At 40.3% G+C, this 15,956-nt stretch overlaps 1 protein-coding gene across 2 annotated transcripts in view; it reads left to right on the plus strand.

Moving 5' to 3' along the window:
* The window catches only part of KLHL24 (kelch-like family member 24), a 51,149-nt gene extending 43,570 nt beyond the window's left edge, over nucleotides 1-7,579 (plus strand). The window contains exon 8 of one of the 2 annotated variants that reach the window (XM_011945803.1): nucleotides 2,134-7,579. In XM_011945803.1, the coding sequence (XP_011801193.1) occupies nucleotides 2,134-2,334 (201 nt within the window). In that variant the 3' untranslated portion in view covers nucleotides 2,335-7,579. The remainder of the gene's footprint in view (nucleotides 1-2,133) is intronic. The other variant, XM_011945804.1, reaches the window with a different exon arrangement.
* The last annotated feature ends 8,377 nt before the right edge of the window (nucleotides 7,580-15,956 follow it).

The following is a 15,956-nucleotide window of genomic DNA, read 5'->3' on the forward strand; positions in this document are numbered from 1 at the left end:
CCGTCTCAGCCTCCCAAAGTGCTGGGATTACAGGCTTGAGCCACCGCGCCCGGCCTCATTTCAGTCTTTAAAAGAAGTAAAACTTTATGTATTGATAAATTATTTTTCCTACGTATAAACAAACACATAGAGTAAATGGTATTTTACTAGCATGGAATACACTATTACATCAGATAGATGTAATTTCCTGATATGAATACTTGGTTTCAAGGTTGTTTGCTTTATTTAATTCTGAGCATTATTATCTGAAATAATACTAATTACCAAACCATGTAATTATATATTGTTTTAGAATCATCATCAAAATAACTAAGGTTCAATAGTGGGAACTACCTTGTACCTGAAAACTAAGGTTTTTGTTTGCCTTTATTATATTCAGAACTTTAAGAACTTATAGAAAGAGCTCATTGTGCTTTAAATGAAAAATATTAGAGTTTGTTCCCTAATTGGTGCAATTCATGGGGGGGGTGGTATTCTCAACAAAAGTGTCTTTCACTATGTGATAATGGGCTAAGTCGTTCTGGGTGTCTGTAAATTCTAATAGAGGCATTTTTAAGTACTCACAAATTCCTTCAGACCTAAAGATAGTATCCTATTATATAAAGCCACGAAGATTTAATTTCTTCTATAAGAGCAAAATTTATATACAGCAAATTTGGCCAAGTAAAAATGCTTATTGAACTCATTGGTAGAACCTATTTCATTGTTGGTTGTGTGGAACCAGGATAATAAGATGCAGTAACTTTCTGAATTAAAGGGAAACTTTAATTGGAAATGGAAGACTATCTGGCCTGCAGTATAATTAGATCCATGTAATAGTGAGTCAGTTGTTAATGTAGGGTTTTTTGTTTGTTTGTTTGTTTGTTTTTTGAGATGAAGTTTCGCTCTTGTCACCCAGACTGGAGTGCAGTGGTGCAACCTCGGCTCACTGCAACCTCCGCCTCCCAGGTTCAAGCAATTCTCCTGCCTCAGCCTCCCGAGTAGCAGGGATTACAGGCACCCCCCACGACGTACAGCTAATTTTTTGTATTTTTAGTAGAGATGATGTTTCACTGTGTTGACCATACTGGTCTCGAACTCTTGACCTCAAGTGATCCACCTGCCTCGGCCTCCCAAAGTGCTGGGATTACAGGCATGAGCCATTATGCCCAGCCAGGTTTTGTTTTTGAAGAATCACTCTCATCCTTGCAAGAATATTTGTTTCATATAGTAACTGTATTATTGACAGAGAATAATAAAATTTAGCTTAGAATCCCATTGTGTGGGAAGTTAACTGTAAGATGTTATTTGAGACATTTATATGGCCCAGCCAGGGCTCCTAATAACAGTGTTTCGTTAACTTAGTTATAAATTTTTTCCTCATTCATTCATTCAATTTGTGGGTAATCCCATATAATGAATATTGTTCCTACTCCTTGGTCATGTAACTGCCACTTTCTATAATAACCTTCCTGTAATAGGAAAAGCAAGCCAGGCTCTTTAAAGATGCTTTTGCTTAACTACCATTAAGTTAAAACCCTTTTATCAGTCCACATCCTACCTCCCACATCTTGGCCCCAATTACTAACATGAAATCTTTTTTTTTTTTTTTAACTTTTAAGTTCAGGGGCACTAGTGCAGATTTGTTACATAGATACACTGTGTCATGGGGGTTTGTTGTACAGATTGTTTCATCACCCAGTTATTAAGCCCTGGTACACATTAGTTATTTTCCTGATCCTCTTCCACCCTCCACCCTCTGAAAGGCCCTAGTGTATTTTGTTCCCCTCCATGTGTCCCTGTATTCTCATCATTTGGCTCCCACTTATAAGTAAGAACATGCAGTATCTGGTTTTCTGTTCCTGTGTTAGTTTGCTAAGGATGATGGCCTCCAGCTCCATCCACATCCCTACAAAGAACATGATCTCGTTATTTATTATGGCTACGACTGACATATCATCTATCTTGACATTCATTTCATTCATGCAAACTTATCCAGCACTCACACACAGAACAGAGTTGGGCCAGAGGACCTTAGCTTATATCATGTCTCCCTTTTTTTGACTGTGTTAAAGCATTATTTTGCTTTTCTGTTTGTTACCAAATCCTTTATCTTCAATGGTTAATTTTTTGTTTATGTATTTGGTTAAACAGGAAAACTGTGGTATGTCTGTGTGTAATGGTAAAATATATATCCTGGGTGGAAGACGGGAAAATGGAGAAGCCACAGACACTATTCTCTGTTATGATCCCGCAACAAGTATCATCACAGGGGTAGCTGCAATGCCCAGGCCAGTGTCCTATCATGGCTGTGTGACTATTCATAGATACAATGAGAAATGTTTTAAACTCTGAAGCCAGGATACCTCACCGAAGAAGCCACACCAATCCAAGATGGGAGGTTTTAAAAACTCTAGAGTGGGAACTTCACATATCTCCTTTGTGCCATATGCAAAAAGTAGTAAAAATAATAATTTGGTGCCTTTCTCCTCAAAATATCAATCTTTCAAACTGTAATAAAGCCTTTCCTATAATTGAAAAAAAAAACTTTTTTGTTAAAGGTAATGGTGGTTGTTACTTGGCCTTTGAAGAGTGTACCTTTTGTAAGTATTTGTAAGAAGCCTATGTGAATTAGGAAATGTCTGTCTGCAGACCTTTTAGGAACGTGTGAATGGTGTCTTCACTTATTATGTATGTTTATCTGTATTATATTCCTTATTTTGTCATATATGTAGAGAAAATTGCATGACTTGAGGCATCATTTAGGTTGAAGAAGTTAATGCTTAGAATGCATTCTAGGAGAAAAAATCAGTTTTAAAAACCTTTGTTGTTAACAAAGTATATCCAGATTGATTAATTTTATTGAAGAGTTTTTTTCTGTAATTGATAAAAATGTAATGACAATTCAGGTATCATAAAATACTGAACTATTGTGACTTTATTCTTAGAATTGCTGTCTTACATTTAACATGTTTTTAGGGGGAAATTAGGTAGGAGAGAGAAAAATAAGTGCCCCTACAGAGGGGATTAAAATTATAAGTTAATTCCTAAGAGAAAAATGGAATGGCCATTGAAGGAAAAATGACCCACTATGGCTCTCAAAGTTTTTATGCATCATCTCTTCAATCTTCTAAGAAAGCTTCTTTTCTTAACTTGATAAAGCAGTTGAAACCCATTTTGCAATATTGTCTTGTGAAAACCAGGGACAGACAGCCAGGCACAGTGACTCACACCTGTACTCCCAGCTACTCAGGAGGCTGGGGCAGGAGGATTGCTTGAGCCCAGGAGTTTGAGGCTGCAATGAGCTATGAACGCACGCTGCACTCTAGCCTGGGCAACGGGGTGAGACTCTGTCTCAAGAGAAAAGAAAAAGAAAAATAGGGATAGGTTTTCTTCCCTAGCCCAGTAGGGTTTGACCTCATTAGTATGGTGCTTTGGGTGAGGACCTCTTCCTTGATTATCCTAACTTCTAGTGAACAGCTAAAATTCCTGAGAGGCTCTACTCTTACGGTACCTTTAATAGGATAAAGCAGGGACCACCTATCTCAGTGGGTCCATTTTTCTTTTAAAATTAGTTATCTGAAAAAACTTAGCAGTAGTTCCCATCTTTAAGATAAGTCTTTCATTTGGCCCCCATTGTGTAAAATACTAATCAGCATTTTCAAGCTTCTGTACAACAGACTGCTTTTGTCTAGATTTTTCAACTCCACTTTATAAAGCTTATCAGTTTTCAGAGAGGAATGTGAATTTGTTTTCTAATGCAAATAGATGGATATGGCAGGAACTACAGCATAAGTGATTATTGTGATTCTGGGTGGATGGATATAATTTACAACATTTAGGGATGTTCTAGGTAGCCTGCTGTAGGTTGACTTCCGGTCACTGTTGTCTTTCACATTATAATTTGTATATTTCTTGTGACAGAAGGGATGATGCAAATATGTAGAGTGTCACCAGATTTCTGTTAAAACCAAGGTTGAAATAAAAAGCCTGACATTGGTAAGCTACATTGTTTTCTCATCTTAGAATGATACAGAGATTTCAAATAGACATTTTTTAAACTTTAATGCTTAGCTAGAATCTACATTTTGAGGAAAACTCTAAAAAACTTAAAAATTGTTAGGGAATTTTTATTTTTCAAATCATAATTTTAAAATACCATTTTGTGGTAACAGCAATTCAGAAAACAATTTTGTATCATCTTAGTTGAAAGAATGTAGGTACAGTTTGGATACTTGTACTTGAATTTTAGAGTAAACATCTGCATTATACTCTTGTAGATAATAGAATTATTTAGATCAGAAATTCTTTACAGTAAATGAGATAATGTGTGAAAAAGTATTTTGTAAATGCTGAGGATTCTACAAACGATAGTTGTTATTTTCATGTGTGTTTGTAAGATCATGTCCATTTCATGAATACCGGACTTCACATAAAAAAAGACTTTTTCAAGATAACTTTGTATTCCAGTATTTTTGTCTATTGTAAAAAGTATTAACTATTTACTTTTATTTTGTTACACATTTATTTTAATATTCATGTGTTATAGTAAATTTGAAATGAAATCCTGAAAAACAGATTTTTTTAAAACACAGACCTCATACCAATATTAATTTTTTCTCTACATAATTTAAAACTACATAAATTAAGTAGTTAAAATTTATATTGAAGGCCACCAAGAACTTACGTTGAATCTTAGAAAATTTAAATAACTATTTTTAAAGTTATCCAACTTATATTTTCATTTTTTAATATTTATCTTCCTTTACTAATTCTTGATAAATAATAGCATTAGACTTGATAAAATAAAAAAGATTTTAGAGTAGAATTAATATACCAAAAGGGATATATCAGCCAAATTGGTGTCAGATTGTATTCATTCTCTCATCACATAAAGATTTTTCTTTTGATAGGTGATGCTCATATAAACCTTTGGTTTAGAATCTATATATGTACATGTGTATGTATGTAGATAGTATGGTTGTATACACACATATATACCAAACACCATGAATTTTAGCAGCGTGCAATGATCAGAAAAAAAGCATATAAAGTAAAAATTAGTTGACCATGCTAAATTCGATTCTGGAAGATTTTTTTATTTGGGCATTTCTACAGCTTTTTACATTTGAAAGTACATGATGAGTATTAGTAATGATGACTTGTGAATAATCAGAATCTTTATGACAATTTAGTTTTACAAGGTCAGAAGAGATGAGTTTGCTAAACCCAGCTGTGATACCTCAGTTGGAAAGGGAATTCAAAGGTATGCTTTGTAGAACAGAAAAGTACAGGTTTGTTTGTTTGTTTTTAATGAACTTTAATCCTTTTCTGTTTTTCCTCTATGTGAGTCAGCTACAAAAGTGGTCTAATTTTTACAACAGTAGAACCTCCTCCTTTTCTACTCTAATCTTCCCACTGACTTTACTGCACAGGTATGAAATACTAGCGTATTGGATCTTCAGTAACCTTTTTATTTCCTAGATGATTGAAATATAGGTATTTACTCCATTTAAACCAGGTGATAAGATGATGTAAATACTCAGGGAGGGTATTAACTTGTTGCTTTTGCTTGTTTGGGGTGTAAAGTGCCATAACTGAATAATCTTCAATTCATGATTCTGGCGTAAGTTTAATTTGGAAAAAGGGGCTTCACACATGGTGGTGGTTGAACATTGATTATTTTATATTTAAAAAGATGAAAATGTTTTGTGGACTGATAACATTTTATCTTAGTGAATATGAATTGTTTATGTATCTCTACTGTCAAATAGCCTTTTTGAAACTCAGGAAAGACAAAGGTTCAATTACACCACTTTTGTCAATAAACAAACCAGGTATGTTTTTGTTTTTGTTTTTGTTTTTTCCTGTTGTCTGGATATGGCAATAGATTTTTTAAATTGCTGTGAGAACCCATATATGAAAAGAGAGGAGTTGAACTGTGTGTGCCTTTTATGTCTTGAGATTTATATGTGGAACAGACATCTACTTCAAACTGCATTTTCTTTTTTGGGGGGCGGGGGGACGGAGTCTTGCTCTGTCACCCAGGCTGGAGTGCAGTGGTGCGAGCGATCTCAGCTGACTGCAACCTCCACCTTCCAGGTTCAAGGGATTCTGCCTCAGCCTCTCGAGTAGCTGAGGCTACAGATGCATGCCACCACACCCGGCTAATTTTTTTGTATTTTTAGTAGAGACGGAGTTTAGTAGAGATGGATCACTCCTGACCACGTGATCCGCCCACCTCGGCCTCCAAAGTGCTGAGATTACAGGCTTGAGCCACCACGCCCGGCCTGTATTTTCAGAGAGAAGGGCTTGGTGTTCATGTGGTGCCAAGTGGTAAGATAATGGCTCTTCAAGGCTTCCTATGGACTGCCTTTATTTTAGTAAACTCAAGACACCAGTTAACCTCAACAGAGTTTTGACCTTATTAGAATTTGTTGTGCATCTTATTGAAAACCAGGTTTACATCACCTCACCCCATTATTTAGTTAAAATAAATTTAGTTAAATAAATTCACCATGCCAGGTAACCAGAATTCAGCGAATTGGTTGATCTTTAAGGCAGTAGGTTTGACTAGCTAGCTATCATTATTGTCACATCTAATGCTAGGCACCAGAAACCATTTGAGCCAGGAGTGTGAATGAATAATTCCAGAGACACTTTAGACATTTTTTAATGTTTTATATGAACGTTTTACATTTGTGTGATTGCCTTAGATATTAAATTTTCCTAGTGGTGAAGGTTATCATCATAAATTTTTTAAAAACAGCAACATTCATAACTTATTTTATATATTGTTCCAAAGAAAAGAATTTGTTTTAATGGTTTCAAAATAACTGCACCTGAATTTGTTTATGTGCCTTAAGTTCTCTAGTGCTATTTCAACTTTTTTTTCAATCTAAATGAAGCTTACCTTAGATAAGATTCATATTTGTTTCCTATAGAGTAAATAAACTTCCCCTTCTTAAATTGTGTAATAAGCACCAACGTGTGGTTGCTTGGCAGAATGAGAATGTTAAGGGAGATTGTTGGATGTTTGGAGTTTCATTATATTTTTTGTTTTTATTTTTTGATACCTAGGTGCTTTTTAAAATATTCAGACAAATATCTATCTTACATTGATTAAACCGGTGTAAATTCATTTGCAGTATCTACATCGAATGTCAAAAAAGTATACTTATTTTTGTTCTATACTTATGTACAATTTTTTCCCTCTTTAGGCTTTTTCATTTAACTTTCTTGAAAAAGCACCTACTCTTTCCTCCCTATCACCCCTCCCCCATGGTTTCTTTATTTAAATTTTTATTGAGAGTTGTTGGAGCTCTAAGATAATACAATTTTAGAGTTGAACAAAAGTATAATCTGCTTTATAACTAGGATAGACCTAAGGTCATTTGCTTTCAATTAGAGGCTCCAGAGTCTTCATAGTGAAAAGAATGCTTTGTATTTCATTGTTCTTAGTTAAGTTGTAGCACGTGAATACTTACATGTTTTGTTTCAATATACTTCTTGCATAGTTTAATTTTTTTAAAGTTGTATCTAATAAAATGTCTTTTAACCATTATTACTTGACTATATGGTTGTATTAAATTTTGTTTACCAAAAATTTGTTGTTCTGTTTTATTTTAAATATATTTAAGGGGTTGTGCAAAAAAGAGATGAGGAAAATACTGGATATATTAATAGATGTGTGTATTTACTGGTATGTCCATAAAATAACTGGAAGGATAAATAAGAAACTGAAAACGTTAGTGTGTAAGAGGAAATGAAATGGTGACTGGAGGACAAGTAAAAATGAAACTTTACTGCATATGTGTGTGTATATATATATATATATAATTATAAATACGTATAAAATCAATTTCTTAGTCTGAAACACACAAAAGTATTCCCTATTCAAAAAAATATATATATATATTTTTTTGAGACGGAGTCTCGCTCTGTCACCCAGGCTGGAGTGTAGTGGTACAGTCTTGGGTCACTGCAACCTCCGCCTACCAGGTTCAAGTGATTCTCATGCCTCAGCCTCCCATAGCTGTAGTAGCTGGGACCACAGGTGCATGTCACTGTGCCCGGCTAATTTTTGTATTTTTAGTAGAGACAGGGTTTCATCATGTTGGTCAGGCTGGTCTCAAACTCCTGACCTCGTGATTCGCCCACCTTGGCCTCCCAAAGTGCTGGGATTACAGGCATGAGCCACTGTGCCTGGCCTAAAAATTTTAATTAACACAAGGTAACCCATAACATTTGCAACCTAATGTTCTTATGATTTGGTTCTCACATTGAGTCAAAGAAATTTTTTTTTAAAAGCATAGAGTTTTTTGTCTTTTTGTTTTTTGTTTTTTTGAGACACGGCCTTACTGTGTCATCCACAGGCTGGAGTGTGGTGGCACCATCATTGCTAACTGCAGCCTAGACTCTTGGGGTCCCAAGTAGCTGGAATTGCAGGTATGTGCCACCACGCCTGGCTGATTATTTTTTGTAGAGACAAGGTTATGTTGCCCAGGCTGGTCTCCAACTCCTGGCCTTAAGTGATGCTTCTACCTCCCAAAGCACTGGGATTACAGACATGAGACACTACATCCAGCCTAGGGTTATTATATACTGGAGAGGCAATGTCTGAATTTGCATTGGCAAAAGTATATTTTTGAAAATACACAAAAACATTATAGAAGCACATAATATGCTTAGATTTTATGCTTAGAGTTTTGCCGTCAAAGTAAAATGGCAGTTAGCGTTTTCATCTTGTTATTATTATTTTTGTGACAAGTTCTCACTCTGTCACCCAGGCTGGAGTGCCGTGGTGCGATCACGGCTCACTGCAGCCTCAACTTGCCAGGCTCAAGCAATCCTCCCACCTCAGCCACACAAGTACTTGGGACTACAGGTGAGCATCGCCATGCCTGGCCTTTATTTTTATTTTGTAGAGATAGGGTGTCGCCATGTTGTCCAGGCTGGTCTCAAACTCCTGGGCTCCAGTGATCTGTCTGCTTCAGCCTCCCAAAGTGGTGGGATTGCAAGTGTGAGCCACTGTGCCCAGACCCTAGAGTGGTTTTTAATGTTAAAGGTGTTTTCATTTGACTTAATGCCTCTATAGTTATATCTGTAAAATGCACAGGCTTCATCAGACCTGATTCCAGCCAGTTCTTTGCTGTAGAGTCATTTAGCTCTCTCAGTCTCACTCTTTTGGTTCTAGGAAATGTAGCCATAATACTTATCTTACAGGCTTCTTGTAAGGAGATGAGATTATGCAGTGTATACTAAAGGGTGAACATAGTTCTCACACACAAGAGCAGCACATAACTTCATGCAGCTGGCTCAGGGCAAAAATGCAATGTGCAAAGGCAGGGAAGGAATTGAAAGAACTAAAAGTATTCATTAGCTCATATTTGAAAAACCTTGGACAATGGATGAATAGGAGCCTCATGTATTATACTTTAAATTTTCCCTTTTAAAAAAAATGACCTTGCTGGGTGTGGTGGCTTACGCCTGTATTCCCAGCACTTTGGGAGGCCGAGGCAAGAGGATCATGAGGTCAAGAGATAGAGACCATCCTGGCCAACATGGTGAAACCCCATCTCTACTAAAAATACAAAATTAGCTGGGCATGGTGGCATGCGCCTGTAATCCCAGCTACTGAGGAGGCTGAGGCAGGAGAATCTCTTGAACCTGGGAGGCGAAGGTTGCAGTGAGCCGAGATTGAGTCACAGCATTCCAGCCTGGGCGACAGAGCAAGACTCTGTCTCAAAACAAACAAACACAAAAATCACCTACTGTTTTAATGGAATGAGGAGGGAAATGGACTATACCTGTCTTCTGCTTCTCTGCTGTTTATTAACTGATAATGGAAACAGAAGGGATAGTTTCCTCCTAATTATGTTAGGATCTTTTTTTTGAGACAGGATCTCACTATGTCACCCAGATTGAAGTGCAGTGGCACAATCATGGCTCATGGCAGCTCCAATTTCCGAGACTCAGGTGATTCTCCCACCTTAGCATCCCTAGTAGCTATAGGACTACGGCTCATGCTACCACGCCTAGCTAATTTTTAAATTCTTTGTAGAAATGGGGTCTTGCTATGTTGCCCAGGGTGCTCTCAAACCCCCGACTTAAAGTGAACCTTCTGCCTTGGCCTCGCAAAGTGTTGGGATTACAGGCATGAGCCACAATGCCCAGCTCACATAAATCTCCTATACAAAATATAGATACCAGCATTGTACAAGGAGTATAAATTAAGAGAAAAATCATATGAGCTTTCCCAGCTATCAGATTATCATGTCAATCAATATTAAGATTCTTTCCTTTAAAACAGACTGCCTGCATTTTGGGCCACAAAAACTCAGACTCATTCAATATACAAACTCTGGCTACCCAAATTCTCTGCTTGGTCTTATCTATAGCAAATAGAATACAAAGCAGCAAGGAAAATTCCCTGATAGTTTCTTCTCTCTCTCTTTTTTTTTTCTTTTTTTTATAATGAGAAGAGTTCTTTAGGTACATTTACGATGTAGGGTCCAAGGGAAAACAAAAGGGATATTAATAGGAGAAAAGGCATACACATTTATTAATGTGCACAGGGGAGAATCACAAAGTAATTACCCCACTATGCAATGGGGTAGAGAATGTCATATACCCTTCTTAGGGGAAAGGAAGATAGGAAGTGTGGGTGATTTCAGGGAGGTAGTAAATGATTTTTATTTATTTATTTATTTTGAGACAGAGTCTCTCTCTGTCACCCAGGCTGGAGTGCAGTGGCACAATCTTGGCTCATTGCAACCTCTGCCTCCCAAATTCAAGTGATTCTTCTGTCTCAGCCTCCCAAATAGCTGGGACTACAGGCACGTGCCATCATGCCCAGCTAATTTTTGTAGAGGGAGGGTTTTAGTAGAGATGGGGTTTCACCATATTTGCCAGGCTGGTCTCGAACTCCTGACCTTGTGATCCACCTGCCTTGGCCTCCCAAAGTGCTGGGATTATAGGTGTGAGCAGTAAATGATTTTTAAGGGAATTAAATGTGTAGAACTTTGAATGGTCTGGGACAAAACTCTGTTGGGCCTACAGAGTAGACAATAGTTTGTGACAAAAGTCTGTTCAGCGTGTTAACAGACTTCAGTCTTTCTTCCTGCGATATGAGTTCACTTAATGAAAACTCAGGGCCAGGCACGGTGGCTCACGCCTGTAATCCCAGCACTTTGGGAGGCTGAGGCAGGTGGATCACGAGGTCAGGAGATCAGCACCATCCTGGCTAAAACGGTGAAACCCCCGTCTCTTCTAAAAATACAAAAAATTAGCTGGGTGTGGAGGCATGCGCCTGTAGTCCCAGCTACTCGGGAGGCTGAGGCAGGAGAATGGCATGAATCCGGGAGGTGGAGCTTGCAGTGAGCAGAGATTACACCACTGCACTCCAGCCTGGGCAACAGAGCGAGACTCTGTCTCACAAAAAAAAAAAAAAAGAAAACTCGGGGAAGGCACTAGCAATTAATTCTTTTCATCTTTGGTGGGTCCAGACTTTAGGTAGATAAGGGAACTTCAGAGAACAACTTCATCTTGTGCTTTGGGAGAGACAAAGGATTGAGAGACAGAGAACTTGAGGCTTCTTCAGTTCAGCATGTCAAAGTGCCATATTTTGGCACTTTGAGCCCCGAAAATGATTGTTCTGACATTATCTGGTGCTCAATTGGGGAACACCAAATCTAGATGAGTTTATTCTGAACGTATGAATAAAGCAGAGAAGGAGGAACATAATGGTCATACAAAAAAGGATTTTGGAGATGTTTGTAGAAATAAAAGTCATCATACGTGTAGTGTATCTCCCTGCCAAAGTCAAGTTACGGAAGAGTGTTCTTCCCAACCAAAATCCCTTCTTTGCTGGCATTGGAGGAATCTGATATATGATTATGCAGCAACATCCCACAAATCCGCCATTGGGTAGCCAACTGTGAGCACAGAATAAGACTTCTAGGAACAGGGGCAACAGGATTGTACTCTGGGCAGTAATGAATTCATGAAACCTGAGAAATGCAACATTATTTGTTTTGGACACACTCAGTCTAGGCCACGAGAGGCTTCTCATATTGGGAATCAGGACTATTTACACTCAGGACTATATCCCTTGACTGGGGAATGTATGGCCTATCTAGGCCATAAAATAAAAGATTATGATAAGAGTTATCATAGGGTAACACAAGTAAATAACAAAGGATATTAAAACTTCTGCCAACAAACAAACTCAGCACTAGTGTCAGTATCTTTCACAAAAGAGAGCTGAAGTCCAATCTAAAATAATTGATATAGTTTGGTTGTGTCCCCACCCAAATCTCATCTTGAATTATAACTCCCACAACTTCCATGTGTGAGGGAGGAACCTGGTGGAAGGTAATTGAATTATGGGGGTGGGTCTTTCCCATGTTGCTCTCATGAGAATGAGTAACTCTCATGAGATCTGATGGTTTTAAAAAACAGGAGTTTCCCTGCACAAGCTCTCTTATCTCCCACTATGTAAGACACGCCTTTTACCTTCCGCCATGATTGTAAGGCCTCCCCAGCCATGTGGAACTGTAAGTCCAATAAACTTTTTTTTTGTAAATTACCCAGTCTCAGGTATGTCTTCATTAGCAGCGTGAAAACTAATACTAATACAATAATATAATACTAATACAATAATAAATGAATATATCTCAGTATTATATTAACTGGACACTTAAAAACTGATTAAAGATGTAAATAATTGTAACCAAATTAAAATCAGAAGTCTTCAGTCTTTAAAGACTTGACCCAAACGTTTAAGTAAAGCCATTTTTGTACACTCCCTGTTTTTACATCATCCATATTCCACCAGAACCAACTCATAACAGACCTGCCATTACAGCTAAAATTTCTTATTTTACCTTACATTTAGAAGTAATTTTCAGACATTTTTTAGTCCATGTCCACAGGCTTTTCTTTTTTTTTTTCTTTGTTTTTGAGATGGAGTTTCACTCTTGTTGCCCAGGTTGGAGTGCAATGGTGTGATCTTGGCTCACTGCAACCTCCACATCCCTGGTTCAAGCGATTCTCCAACCTCAGCCTCCCAAGTAGCTGGGATTACAGGTGTGTGCCACCATGCCTAGCTTGTTTTGTATTTTTAGTAGAGATGGGGTTTCTCCATGTTGGTCAGGCTGGTCTCGAACTCCCAACCTCAGGTGATCTGCCTGCCTCAGCCTCCCAAAGTGCTGGGATTACAGCCATGAGCCAAAGAGCCTGGCCTTTTTGTTTTTTTTTTTTGAGACAGAGTCTCGCTCTGTCGCCCCGGCTGGAGTGCAATCCCAGCTCACTGCAAGCTCTGCCTCCTGGGTTCACGCCATTCTCCTGCCTCAGTCTCCTGAGTGGCTGGGACTACAGGTGCCCGCCACCACGCCTGGCTAATTTTTTGTATTTTCAGTAGGGTCAGGGTTTCACTGTGTTAGCCAGGATGTTCTTGTTTGGACGAACGGAGGCAAGATGGCGCACTTCCGGGTTCTTCATCACCAACTTTTCCCACACGCGTGAAAATGCAGCCGGTGCCCGGGACGGTGCAGACCCACCAGGCATGCGCCAGGTGACGTCAATCCGAAGAGACCAAGATTTACCTGGTCGCACCTGCGGAACGCCCCCCAACACGCCCGTGTCCCGCCTATTGCCCTCCCACTCCTAGAAAAGCCGCTCCCGGCAGACGCACGACTCTCTTGGCCTCCTTTGCTGGAGGCCGACAGACCTCTCCCTACCCACCTTCTTCCCTGAAGCTAGGTGACCAAAAATAAATTTGCAGTTTTGCTCCTACCCTTGCCTACCCACCTTCTTCCCCTGAAGCTAGGTGACCAAAAATAAATTTGCAGTTTTGCTCCTACCCTTGCCTACTCGCTGGTTCTTTTGTGCCCACTCTGGTGGTCTTAGAAAAATAAATCAGTTGGTGCCGAACCCGGGAGGAGACCCCCCTCCTCAGGCCTCTAAGGGTTGAGGAACCTCCTCCTGCTTCCACGCCACAGACGGACCAGGACCTGAGACCCACTTCCCTCACTCTCACGGCCTCTCTGGGGTAAGTGCCTTTGTCTCCTCTTTACCTCCCTTGGCCAAAAATCCTGTGCAGGTGCGAGGCCCACTTTTGAGCCACCATGTGGCTCGGGAGACCCGTTCAGGACAGAGACGTCCGCCTGAAGGTAATCTCCACCTTGGCTACAAGAGCCTCCAGTCTGTCTCTGGTGGTTCCAAAGGACGCTTTGAAGCCAGGCAGAGATCCACTTCCATTTCCATTGTGTCCATGTGTAAGTAAAGAGGAAACATGGGAAACCCCCAGTCCAAATTTCCAAAGAGCACCCCCTTAGGGTGCCTCCTAGCCAATTTAAAAACCTTACAGCTCGAACAAGACCGTAGGAGGAAGCGGTTAATTTTCCTTTCCACTGTGGCGTGATCAACCTCAGTAATTTCTGCCAGCGGCTAGGCAAGTGGTCCGAAATTAATCACATACAAGGCTTTTGGGCCTTATGCTCTCGTCCCGACCTGTCCTATACTCCTCCTTCTCTCCCCGCTCTCTCCACCCCCCTCTTCCTGCCCAGACTCCTCCTCCTACCCCCGTCCAGACTCCTCCTTCCTGCTCCTTATCTACTAGTAATCCACTCAGTCCTGTGCCTCCTTCGGGGCCCCCAACTGGCTGTCCTGAGTCTCCTGTCTCTGCCCACACCCACTCTAAGTGCCCTGCTGATGCCCCCACTCCTGCCCCACACCCTCCTACAGTGTTAGCACCTTTGCGAGAGGTGGCTGGGGCGGAGGGGGCAGTCAGAGTACATGTCCCTTTTTCATTGGCCGATCTTTCCAAAATTGAGACGCATTTAGGTGATTTCTCAGCTAATCCTACCATATACATAAAGGAATTTAGATACCTTTGTCAGGCCTATGACTTAACTTGGCATGACCTCCAGGTCATCCTAACCTCCACCCTAAACCCTGAGGAGCAAGAGCGCATCCTAGTGGCCACCAGGCAGCACGCCAACCAACTACATTTAACTGACGCCTCCATTCCACTGGGGAGCAAGCAGTCCCCTCGGCAGACTCAGACTGGAACTACCAAGCAGGCCAGCCTGGGCGCCGTAGGCAAAACATAATGGTCCAGTGTTTGTTGGCTGGTATGCAAGCAGCCTCAAACAAAACTGTAAATTTTAATAAATTAAAAGAAATTGTTCAAAATCCGGAAGAAAATCCAGCCGCATTCTTAAATAGGCTGACTGAGGTTCTAACCCAATATACCTGGTTAGATCCGGCCTCCCCCACAGGGGCCACCATTTTGGCATCTTATTTCATTTCTCAATCAGCTCCTGACGTTCGCAAAATACTTCAAAAGGTAGAGGATGGTCCTCAGACACCAATACAAGACCTAGTTAAATTAGCCTTTAAGGTCTATAACTCCAGAGAGGAGACGGCAGGCTCGCCTCAAACAGAAGGTACAGCTCCTAGTGGCGGTTTTACAGCCCAGTCGTAACCCCAGACCAGAGAGCACACACCCTGCAGACTCCAAGACTACAAAAGGAGCCTGCTATAAGTGCAGCAAGGCAGGATACTATGCCAACAGGTGTCCGCAAGGTCCCCGAGCCCCAACGCAGCCTTGCTATAAGTGCAAGGCATCAGGACATTGGGCCACTGAATGTCCTAACCCTCATCCACCAGCAACCCCCTGCCCTGCTTGCCAGCAGGGAGGACACTGGAAGTCTGATTGCCCCACCCTGAGAACAGGTGCTGCGTCTCCACATGACCCCCTTTCCCAGGATCCTGGGAGCTCCTTCCAGCTTCTACATCTGGACGATGACAACTGAAGGTGCCGAGACTCGGGGACCCCCATCACCCTCACCGAGCCGTGGGTAACTCTCCTGGTAGCGGGTAAGACAATTAATTTTTTAATCGACAGCGAGGCTACCTATTCTGTTTTGCCATCCTTCTCTGGACCTAGCCTTCCATCCAATATCTCTGTA

This window comes from Colobus angolensis, unplaced genomic scaffold, assembly GCF_000951035.1.
Source record: "Colobus angolensis palliatus isolate OR3802 unplaced genomic scaffold, Cang.pa_1.0 Scaffold245, whole genome shotgun sequence".
Lineage (NCBI taxonomy): Eukaryota > Metazoa > Chordata > Mammalia > Primates > Cercopithecidae > Colobus > Colobus angolensis.